Source organism: Dendropsophus ebraccatus, chromosome 8 (assembly GCF_027789765.1).
Source record: "Dendropsophus ebraccatus isolate aDenEbr1 chromosome 8, aDenEbr1.pat, whole genome shotgun sequence".
NCBI classification, from domain to species: Eukaryota; Metazoa; Chordata; class Amphibia; order Anura; family Hylidae; genus Dendropsophus; species Dendropsophus ebraccatus.
This window is the reverse complement of record NC_091461.1, coordinates 2890440-2902016: the sequence shown is the minus strand read 5'-3', so window position 1 is coordinate 2902016 and position 11577 is coordinate 2890440. Positions and strand designations below refer to the sequence as shown.

General features: G+C 48.4%; 1 protein-coding gene across 1 annotated transcript; it reads right to left on the bottom strand.

Moving 5' to 3' along the window:
- Window positions 1-320: 320 nt before the first annotated feature.
- On the bottom strand, window positions 321-8780 carry LOC138798369 (glutathione S-transferase P 2-like). Its single transcript, XM_069978792.1, has 7 exons — window positions 8713-8780; window positions 8504-8539; window positions 7806-7918; window positions 4493-4580; window positions 1870-1973; window positions 629-736; window positions 321-555 (listed from the first exon to the last, which is right to left on the bottom strand). Coding segments are annotated over exons 1-7 (636 nt in total). The 5' UTR covers window positions 8714-8780; the 3' UTR covers window positions 321-369.
- Between the last annotated feature and the right edge of the window lie 2797 nt (window positions 8781-11577).

The following is an 11577-nucleotide window of genomic DNA, read 5'->3' as shown; positions in this document are numbered from 1 at the left end:
AAAATAGAACATTGTGGTATCAACTCCACTCACTGTGTTTAGAGGAAAAATAAGGATGAGGACAACCCCAATAACACAGTCCCCACCATGAAGCATGGGGGGCATCATACTTTGGGGGCTTTTGTGTAAATGGGACATGAGGACTGCAGCATGAAGAAGGGAATATGGATGGGGCCATGTATCTCCAGATTCAACAACCTCCTTCCCTCAGAAAGACCATTGAGGATAGGTGGTGGCCGGGGTTTCCAGCATGACAGTGATCCGAAGCAGCCGGTCAGTTATCACCATAACAATTTGAAATGACTCCTCCAGACTAAATGTAACACCAAAAAAAGCTTTAATGTGAATATCGTGGACGACAACGGCCGCTCACTTGGACTTGGGGATGATCGGGCGTCTCTTCCGACCTTCAGATCCCAGGTACTGACTGAGGTTCGGTCTCTTCAGCATCCTCTCCACGTATCCTGACAGCAGGGGGAAGGCGGACAGACATGTTGGGGAGAGGTCCAGGTAGCATTGTAGGGTGTCCAGGAGGTTGTAGTCGGCATAGGTGACCTTTAGGGAGACATTATGGTGTGAACACGCTCTATGATAGGCCCTGTACGTACCCTCGTACCCTTATACTTACTTTATCTCCCACCAGGAATTTTGTTCCATTGGAATTCTTGGAGAGGATCTTCTCAAAGTATCCGAGCTGAGTCTCCAATTCTGCTAGAAATTTCTCCTTGTTTGCCTCCTGGAAGGTAAGAAAGGGTTAATAGGTCACCAGCTAAAGTATATTGCCGGATAACAGTCCAGTACTAGTAGCTATTACTCCATCCATCTACATCTCACGGAGCCGCTGTATACTGCACCATATGGCACCATAAAATGGAGATATCAAGCCTCATTTACTAACAGTCGGTCAGTTTTAGGCCGTCATGCTGTCGGTTGTGTAAGTTTTATTTAGCGTCAAATTCATTAATGTGCCTGTTGCCCTTAGAAATTTCTGGAAGTTTTTTCACAGGACAAAACTAAAACCCGACCATCCCGGCACACAAAAAGGGGATGGTTTTTAGAATAGAACACCCATCAAAAAGATAACTGTTTGCGTAATAAATCTTTGGGTTGTGGCGAGTTTTAAAGGACCCATGACACGCCCCCTTGGCGAGTTTTTGAACAGCTTCAAATATGTAGTCAATATGTCGAAACACCAAACCGACGGGGTAGATAGACACAAACCCAACAATTTGCTAACGGAGACATGTTAGTAAATCGGACCCATTCTTTTTTTGAACAAAAACTTGGTGGAGAGGATGGCGGTATTCAAGAGAACGTGCTGGAGCAGCCGAGCCTCACAGGCGTCTATGGATGTTGTGTTACGGCTCTAACTCACATATTATACTATAGGCTGCATGAGTAATATTGATGCATTCCGCCCTAAATAAATGAAGAAAACGACCTGGTGAGTGCTGAGCTTTTCTCTACATATTGCTGGTTCCTTCCACCTCCAGCACCACCGACAGCCAGAGTGCCGCCCTCTCTCCTCTGTTATATGGTATAGGACATGACACCAATAATTGGCTGAGCTGACAGTTCCTGCAGGTACCGCATCAGAGAAAGCAGAGGGGACGGGGAGTCATTGGAACAGCAGTGGCAGGGAGCTGGCAGGTGAGTATGGCTTCTTGTTTATTTCTGGCTAACTTAAAACCTATTGTGGAGCTGGATGCCCCTTTAATACTCTGGACAACCCCTTTACTGAAACCCACAAATTCCATGGGCCTGGATAATATATTGGAGGCATGTGGAAGTAGATGTAGCGGACAGCAGGGCGCAGGCGCTGTGTTACAGATCATATCATACCGCTATGTATAAGGCAGTACTACATACATTGTCTACGAAGATAAATTTGTAGTAATTCATCCTCAGGTCCTCCACCCCATCGTTGATCATCTCGATGACGGCTATTTCCTGTTCATTGTGGCCACTGATACCTGTAGGACACAATCCAGGTTGTGGGGTTAGTTATGGAGAAAGTACTGGACATATATGACATATGAACGGTCTGTGTCCCACTAGGCTCCATTCACTGGGATAGGACCCAGGTTAAGGTCATACGTAGTGTAACCCCAGGTTAGGGCCCTGTGTAATGTCTCCCTGTGGTACAGTCATGCATAGTGTATCCCTGGGGTAGGGCCACGTGTAGTGTAGCCCTGGGGTAGGGCCACGTGTAGTGTAGCCCTGGGGTAGGGTCCTGTGTAGTGTAGCCCTGGGGTAGGGTCCTGTGTAGTGTAGCCCTGGGGTAGGGCCACGTGTAGTGTAGCCCTGGGGTAGGGCCACGTGTAGTGTAGCCCTGGGGTAGGGTCCTGTGTAGTGTAGCCCTGGGGTAGGGCCCTGTGTAGTGTAGCCCTGGGGTAGGGCCCTGTGTAGTGTAATCCTGTGGTAGGGTCCTGTGTAGTGTAGCCCTGGGGTAGGGCCCTGTGTAGTGTAGCCCTGGGGTAGGGCCCTGTGTAGTGTAGCCCTGGGGTAGGGCCCTGTGTAGTGTAATCCTGTGGTAGGGTCCTGTGTAGTGTAGCCCTGGGGTAGGGCCCTGTGTAGTGTAGCCCTGGGGTAGGGTCCTGTGTAGTATAGCCCTGGGGTAGGACCATGTGTAGTGTAGCCCTGTGGTAGGGTCCTGTGTAGTGTAGCCCTGGGGTAGGGTCCTGTGTAGTGTAGCCCTGGGGTAGGGCCACGTGTAGTGTAGCCCTGGGGTAGGGCCACGTGTAGTGTAGCCCTGGGGTAGGGTCCTGTGTAGTGTAGCCCTGGGGTAGGGCCACGTGTAGTGTAGCCCTGGGGTAGGGTCCTGTGTAGTGTAGCCCTGGGGTAGGGCCCTGTGTAGTGTAGCCCTGGGGTAGGGCCCTGTGTAGTGTAATCCTGTGGTAGGGTCCTGTGTAGTGTAATCCTGTGGTAGGGTCCTGTGTAGTGTAGCCCTGGGGTAGGGTCCTGTGTAGTGTAGCCCTGGGGTAGGGTCCTGTGTAGTGTAGCCCTGGGGTAGGGTCCTGTGTAGTGTAGCCCTGGGGTAGGGTCCTGTGTAGTGTAGCCCTGGGGTAGGGTCCTGTGTAGTGTAGCCCTGGGGTAGGGTCCTGTGTAGTGTAGCCCTGGGGTAGGGTCCTGTGTAGTGTAGCCCTGGGGTAGGGCCACGTGTAGTGTAGCCCTGGGGTAGGGTCCTGTGTAGTGTAGCCCTGGGGTAGGGTCCTGTGTAGTGTAGCCCTGGGGTAGGGCCACGTGTAGTGTAGCCCTGGGGTAGGGCCCTGTGTAGTGTAGCCCTGGGGTAGGGCCCTGTGTAGTGTAGCCCTGGGGTAGGGCCACGTGTAGTGTAGCCCTGGGGTAGGGTCCTGTGTAGTGTAGCCCTGGGGTAGGGCCACGTGTAGTGTAGCCCTGGGGTAGGGCCACGTGTAGTGTAGCCCTGGGGTAGGGTCCTGTGTAGTGTAGCCCTGGGGTAGGGCCCTGTGTAGTGTAGCCCTGGGGTAGGGCCCTGTGTAGTGTAATCCTGTGGTAGGGTCCTGTGTAGTGTAGCCCTGGGGTAGGGTCCTGTGTAGTGTAGCCCTGGGGTAGGGTCCTGTGTAGTGTAGCCCTGGGGTAGGGCCACGTGTAGTGTAGCCCTGGGGTAGGGCCACGTGTAGTGTAGCCCTGGGGTAGGGTCCTGTGTAGTGTAGCCCTGGGGTAGGGCCACGTGTAGTGTAGCCCTGGGGTAGGGTCCTGTGTAGTGTAGCCCTGGGGTAGGGCCCTGTGTAGTGTAGCCCTGGGGTAGGGCCCTGTGTAGTGTAGCCCTGGGGTAGGGTCCTGTGTAGTGTAATCCTGTGGTAGGGTCCTGTGTAGTGTAGCCCTGGGGTAGGGCCCTGTGTAGTGTAATCCTGTGGTAGGGTCCTGTGTAGTGTAGCCCTGGGGTAGGGTCCTGTGTAGTGTAGCCCTGGGGTAGGGTCCTGTGTAGTGTAGCCCTGGGGTAGGGTCCTGTGTAGTATAGCCCTGGGGTAGGACCATGTGTAGTGTAGCCCTGGGGTAGGGTCCTGTGTAGTGTAGCCCTGGGGTAGGGCCACGTGTAGTGTAGCCCTGGGGTAGGGCCACGTGTAGTGTAGCCCTGGGGTAGGGTCCTGTGTAGTGTAGCCCTGGGGTAGGGTCCTGTGTAGTGTAGCCCTGGGGTAGGGCCACGTGTAGTGTAGCCCTGGGGTAGGGTCCTGTGTAGTGTAGCCCTGGGGTAGGGCCACGTGTAGTGTAGCCCTGGGGTAGGGCCCTGTGTAGTGTAGCCCTGGGGTAGGGTCCTGTGTAGTGTAGCCCTGGGGTAGGGCCACGTGTAGTGTAGCCCTGGGGTAAGGCCACGTGTAGTGTAGCCCTGGGGTAGGGTCCTGTGTAGTGTAGCCCTGGGGTAGGGCCCTGTGTAGTGTAGCCACTCCACCAAAACACAGCAAATTAAGAGATGCCCCCATGGTCTTTCTAACTTGTGACCGTACAATAGTGCATAATATAATGGCCTCACCATATTTGCGTCCCAGGTAGCGCAGTATCGTGTTACTCTGATACAGCTCAAAGTTTCCGTCTAGAAAACGCGGAATTTGACCAAAGACCTGAGAACAATCAACATACAAAGCTCCATGAGACGGGTTACAGAAAACAACAAAGCAACCTAGCCAAAACTGTGAGGGTCTGGGTGCAGTGATTATACCTGAGCCTGATGCACAATAGGTAAGGCTGGGGTAAAAAAAAAAACATTGATCAAAATGCATCCTCTTTAGAGTACACAAAAATGTGGTCGACAGGGTTTTTGTAAAAACGGATAAAAAAAAAAAAGTAGTCTGACCCCTACGTTTTTTTAATCCATTTTTACAAAAACACTGTCGACCACAGTTTTGTGTACTCTAAAGAGGATGCATTTTGATCAATGTTTTTTTTATAATGGAAGTCAATGAAAAAAATGGATCCATTTTTTTGTAAAAACATGAAAAAAAGGATGAAAGAAATGTGGTGTGAACCCAGCCTAATAGGACGCCCATCTGCTGTGTGCCATATATGATACTGGTCTCCTCCTATGTGGCAGAGGGGGCTTTAGGCTCTTTCAGGCACAAGGGCCTCTGGGCGACTGCATCAGCACCAGTTACTGACCATCACTTCACGTGAGCAGCATATACACTATAAAACTCTACACCTCTTCTGGTGGAGAATTAGCATTGTTGCTGCCCCACTAGACGAAAAACCATAGGGTGTCCAGACGTCTTTTCTTATATAAGAGGCCAGTGCTATAAATGAAGAGTGATATTTGGGGGGCAGATTCTGCACTGGGGCCCGGGCAATGTCATTGCTCCCCACCAGCACCATCCACCACCATAGTCCTCTTCTGTATCAGGGTATCAAGGGCTAGGATTATTACCCTGTGTGTAAACCTAGGGCTAGCTCAATGTTAGTGCAGGTCCAAGGGTAAAATATTAGGCACAGTCCCCACTTTAACTGGATACTTCTATATAAATTTTAGAAGAAAGAAAACAGAGAACAGATGTGACTGTATATGTTATCTCCTAGCTGCAGATATCAGGCTTGGTGCTGATACTTTATAATAAGATTGGTTATGCTATTATATCTATGTAGTATGCTTGGTTCTGTTACTGTGTCTATGTACTTAGTTTGGTTTCATTGTGTCTAAAAGTAGTATGCTTGGTTCTGATACTGTGTCTAAGTAATAAGATTTGTTCTGTTACTGTATCTATGTACTAAGCTTGGTTTTATTACCATCTCTATACGTAGTAAGCTTGGTTCTCTTACTGTGTCTATGTAATAGGCTTTGTTCTGGTACTGTATCTATGTAACATAGAAGTTAAATGTATTATTTTATTATGAATCTGTTCACACATCATACATAGGTGAAAATAGAAGTTAGTTTATATGCAGAAGCCAAACCATGTTTAGGCCACATGGCCCTTATTCATGGGTAAAGGGACCACTAACTGGTCTCTCTGCCTGTCAATTATCATCGCAGAGCACGCTGACAGGCAGAGTCATGGCTAGTCACAGGCCTCTCTCTGCCCAGATGACAAGTTGCCGTCCCTCTCATGTCCTCTCACAGGGGAATAAAACATCTTTTTCTCGCTGTAAAGCTACTGCAGCAGCTGCGACTGGTAGCTTCGGGGAGCTGCGCAACAGAGCTGTGCATAACCAGATGTTTAATTGAATTTATAATAAGAACTGGATTATACTTCTGTGTTGCTGATTCGTTTTAATAGTTCCTGGCACTCATTTCCATATAACATTTGACAAGGTGAGTGGCCTGAATTGTTTATAATTTTTTAACAATATCTATGTAGATTGGAAGCTTGGTTCTGGTACTGTATGTATGCAGTAAGCTTGGTTCTGGTACTGTATGTATGCAGTAACCTTGGTTCTGGTACTGTGTTTATGTAGTAACCTTGGTTCTGGTACTGTGTGTATGTAGTAACCTTGGTTCTGGTACTGTGTCTATGTAGTAAAGTTGGTTCTGGTACTGTGTCTATGTAGCAAGCTTGGTTCTGGTATTGTGTCTATGTAGTAAGCTTGGTTCTGGTACTGTCTATGTAGTAACCTTGGCTCTGGTACTGTGTCTATGTAGTAAGCTTGGTTCTGGTACTGTGTCTATGTATTAAGCTTGGTTCTGGTACTGTGTCTATGTAGTAAGCTTGGTTCTGGTACTATGTCTATGTAGTAAGCTTGGTTCTGGTACTGTATCTGTGTAGTAAGCTTGGTTCTGGTACTGTGTCTATGTAGTAAGCTTGGTTCTGGTACTATGTCTATGTAGTAAGCTTGGTTCTGGTAATGTGTCTATGTAGTAAGCTTGGTTCTGGTACTATGTCTATGTAGTAAGCTTGGTTCTGGTACTGTATCTGTGTAGTAAGCTTGGTTCTGGTACTATGTCTATGTAATAAGCTTGGTTCTGGTACTGTATCTGTGTAGTAAGCTTGGTTCTGGTACTGTGTCTATGTATTAAGCTTGGTTCTGGTACTGTGTCTATGTAGTTAGCTTGGTTCTGGTACTATGCCTATGTAGTAAGCTTGGTTCTGGTACTGTATCTGTGTAGTAAGCTTGGTTCTGGTACTGTGTCTATGTAGTAAGCTTGGTTCTAGTACTATGTCTATGTAGTAAGCTTGGTTCTGGTACTGTATCTGTGTAGTAAGCTTGGTTCTGGTACTGTGTCTATGTAGTAAGCTTGGTTCTGGTACTATGTCTATGTAGTAAGCTTGGTTCTGGTACTGTGTCTATGTAGTAAGCTTGGTTCTGGTATTGTGTCTATGTAGTAAGCTTGGTTCTGGTACTATGTCTATGTAGTAAGCTTGGTTCTGGTACTATGTCTATGTAGTAAGCTTGGTTCTGGTACTGTATCTGTGTAGTAAGCTTGGTTCTGGTACTGTGTCTATGTAGTAAGCTTGGTTCTGGTACTATGTCTATGTAGTAAGCTTGGTTCTGGTACTATGTCTATGTAGTAAGCTTGGTTCTGGTACTGTATCTGTGTAGTAAGCTTGGTTATGGTACTATGTCTATGTAGTAAGCTTGGTTCTGGTACTGTATCTGTGGAGTAAGCTTGGTTCTGGTACTGTGTCTATGTAGTAAGCTTGGTTCTGGTATTGTATCTATGCAGTAAGCTTGGTTCTGGTAACGTATGCATACACAATGTTTTTTTGTTACTGTATCTATGTATTGAGCTTGGTTTTGTTTCAGTTTCAGCACAGTTTAGTTCTGGTACTGTAGCTATGTGCTTAGAGGGGCTGACATCTTAGAGGTCTGCTTTGCACACAAGACATCCTGCACATGCAACTTTAGGGTTTTCTCACCGCATTTTTCTTCAGATCTCTAACCCCTGCGGCCCAGTCCTCCATCCCCACCTCATCATCAGTCCATGAGGCACCTTGATCTGCAAGCAGCAGCCGTATTGCCTCCGCTCTTCCTGGAAAGCAGAAAACAGGGCTGAGATATTTTTATAATAGCACCAGCAATGATTTGTTGACTTTTCATGAGCAGAGAGGGGGCACTGTGCTGCAATAAGACTAGTGAGCAGGTTCTCATACTATGTGAGTATACCTGAATTTCTTGGTGACAGGAGGGTGCACTGTTTAGTGATATGTTTGCACTGTCGTTTGGTACTAGGGGTCATCTGGGGACAAATATGGAAGAGAGGATCCTGCTCCCCTATATCTCTATATTTAGTGTCTATGATAAATCCTAATAATTACAGGATAGGTATAGACGAGTGACCCTTTTGGCCCTATGTGACCCAGACCGGCCCTAGTATGTCCCTGTTTTCCATCACTTTCTTGTCCTCCCATATTCCAATGTTTCATAGTGTCGTCAAAGCCTCAAAACACGGTGAGCAGCCAAAAAGTAATGGTAAATCGTCTATATATCTGCTCCACCATGGAGTCCTATATGGGTTAGAGTGGCCCCTGGTGCAGAATGTGGCCCCCAGAAGAGGTTGTGCCCCCATGATGTAGTTCATACGTTCATATATCATGGTACGGATGGTGATAGTTACCTCTTATGGGGAAGTAAGTCAACGTGTATCCAGGCACTGCAAGAGAGATGAAAGGGTTAAACATATAACGTGTAACTTGTGCGAGCTGCCGGGTAAATATTCCACAATCATTCTATACAAAGTCCCCAACAGGACCCGGAGCCCAATGAAGCAGACTTATCAGCTGTGTACGAGGAATCAGACGTCAGGTCCAGAGGAGCGATAGTTACTTGTGAGGAGGAGGCGGCTGTGTCCGGCAGATTGCGGTCCGGCCCTCCTGGACTCAGATTTATATAGGAGGAGGATTGTGCTGAGTCACCACAGCCGGAGGACAAAGGACGCCCAAGATAGGAGAACCTATGGCTGTCCACCACACATGTACAAGTCCCAACCATTAACACTTTCACTACTAAGATCCTGAGCATTTACAGCAGCAGCAAAGAGAGTGAGATGTAATGAGATGAGACGTAATCCACGCGCCATTAAGACCTCGTTCTTCACTCATCTTAATTGTTTCTTTTAGTCGCATGGGGGGGGTTTACAATGAGATCAGCATGATCAGAGACAGAAGGAATCCCCCACCCTGGTTACATCACTTAGGGCAGTAACCTGGGGTGGCTAGGAGGTAACAGCAGTGGGCTAGGTGGTGGTGGTGCTTTGATTGGACACTTGTCACGGTGGCCAGGAGAGGTGATACCCACACCAGGTATACTAACACTAGGCTTAGCAAAGGTAGCACTAGGTGTGCGGGTGCAAAATGAGAACTGTACTGGTGTTTGATCAGTCAGGTAGGTCGGAGGACGGCTGTACAGAGGTCTGAGTGTACTGGTGTTTGATCAGTCAGGTAGGTCGGAGGATGGCTGTACAGAGGTCTGAGTGTACTGGTGTTTGATCAGTCAGGTAGGTCGGAGGATGGCTGTACAGAGGTCTGAGTGTACTGGTGTTTGATGAGTCAGGTAGGTAGGTCGGAGGATGGCTGTACAGAGGTCTGAGTGTACTGGTGTTTGATCAGTCAGGTAGGTCGGAGGATGGCTGTACAGAGGTCTGAGTGTACTGGTGTTTGATCAGGTAGGTCGGAGGACGGCTGTACAGAGGTCGGGGTGTCCTGGTGTTTGATCAGGTAGGTCGGAGGATGGCTGTACAGAGGTCTGAGTGTACTGGTGTTTGATGAGTCAGGTAGGTAGGTCGGAGGATGGCTGTACAGAGGTCTGAGTGTACTGGTGTTTGATGAGTCAGGTAGGTCGGAGGATGGCTGTACAGAGGTCTGAGTGTACTGGTGTTTGATCAGTCAGGTAGGTCGGAGGACGGCTGTACAGAGGTCTGAGTGTACTGGTGTTTGATCAGGTAGGTCGGAGGACGGCTGTACAGAGGTCTGAGTGTACTGGTGTTTGATCAGGTAGGTCGGAGGACGGCTGTACAGAGGTCTGAGTGTACTGGTGTTTGATCAGTCAGGTAGGTAGGTCGGAGGATGGCTGTACAGAGGTCTGAGTGTATTGGTGTTTGATCAGTCAGGTAGGTAGGTCGGAGGATGGCTGTACAGAGGTCGGGGTGTCCTGGTGTTTGATCAGGTAGGTCGGAGGACGGCTGTACAGAGGTCTGAGTGTACTGGTGTTTGATCAGGTAGGTCGGAGGACGGCTGTACAGAGGTCTGAGTGTACTGGTGTTTGATCAGGTAGGTCGGAGGACGGCTGTACAGAGGTCGGAGCTCAGCAATAATATAGTTATCTAGTTGGGTCGATGAGCAATGCTGCAGCTGATTTTTTCATAGTTTCTGCTCTAATCTGAAATGCTTCTGGACTGTGGTTGGACGTGTCACCCGTCTTCCACTACTTAAAGGGGAGTGCCAGACCTCAGGATCCAGCTTTCCCAGGTGTGGATAACTCCTCAGATGTCTTTGTTCTTTGTACCCTGTCTCAGTTCAGCAGTCCTCCTGATCTGCCCTGGATCCGTCTGTGTCCTCCTCATATATAGGTGCCCGATGCTGTACACCATATCCCACGTGGGCTCTGACTAGTCGTGTGAATTGAGGGGACTGTGTTCTTGTGACGTTCTTGTCATGCCTCCCTGGATCTTATTTGGCTTGGCAGCAGCTGCCTGACACTGGTTAATAAGTTACATTTCCCTGCACCGATATCCTGGAGTCTCTCGTAGCACCAGTTTTATTGCGAGCTTTTACTGTTTATTATATAATAGAGATACGTTTATACTAAAAGCCGTGACAGGAGAGCACAGGACACCATCAGATAAATGATAGCACGCCAACCAAAAGGTGGACTCATCGCAAGGCGGGAAACACTCAGTCCTGTCAGATCAAAGGTCACAGAAAAAACTTAGGAAAGCTGAGGGCGTGGAGATGGAGGACAGAAATAAAGAATCACAGGGGAGGCTGGAGTACAGAACAACTAGAGTATGGGAGAGGCAGGAGTACAGGGGAGGCTGGAGTAAAGGAGAGGTCAGGAATACAGGGGAGGTCATAGCACAGGGAAGGCTGGAGTAAAGAATGGTCAGAATACAATGGAGGCTGGAGTACAGAACAACTAGAGTATGGGAGAGGCAGGAGTACAGGGGAGGCTGGAGTACAGAAAAAAACTGTATATGAGAGACTTAAGTGCAGAGGGCCAGAGTATGGGGAGGCCGGAGTACAGGGAAGGCACATTTATGATTCATTCTTGGTCCAGTTCGGGGCCTCTCTGTCTTTTTCTCCCGGGGCCTCGCCATCTGTAGAGGACGTCAATGCAGAAACTGAAAACATTCCCCAATTTCCCTTCTATTTCTCTCCTGGACTCTGTACAACAATAACATAAGATCTACAGCAAATCTCCTGTAATGTTACATAGTTACATACTCGGGAACTTGGTAACAGTCTCTAGACTAAGCACAGCCGTGCTCAGGATCACTCACTGTCACCAATATCTTACACCGGTGGCCTGGACCATCCTTAAGACTCTTCCCAACAGTAATGTCTTCCATGCTTCTGGCTGGTTAGGCTCCCTTTCTTTACTTCTATCTGTAACATAGAGAGATGGGTAGGAGCAGAGACACAGCCAGGAGCAGCATCCTGTCCTATGTACAGCAGTGTGATCTGCCCTTCCTGC

What these genes read in the sequence shown, in the direction of transcription:
- LOC138798369 (XM_069978792.1), bottom strand. An exon ending in GAGATCTGAAGAAAAATGCG is followed by an intron (nt 4,581 to 7,805) that starts GTGAGAAAACCC and finishes GATTGTTCTCAG; the next exon opens with GTCTTTGGTCAAATTCCGCG. An exon ending in AATTCCTGGTGGGAGATAAA is followed by an intron (nt 556 to 628) that starts GTAAGTATAAGG and finishes GTCTCCCTAAAG; the next exon opens with GTCACCTATGCCGACTACAA.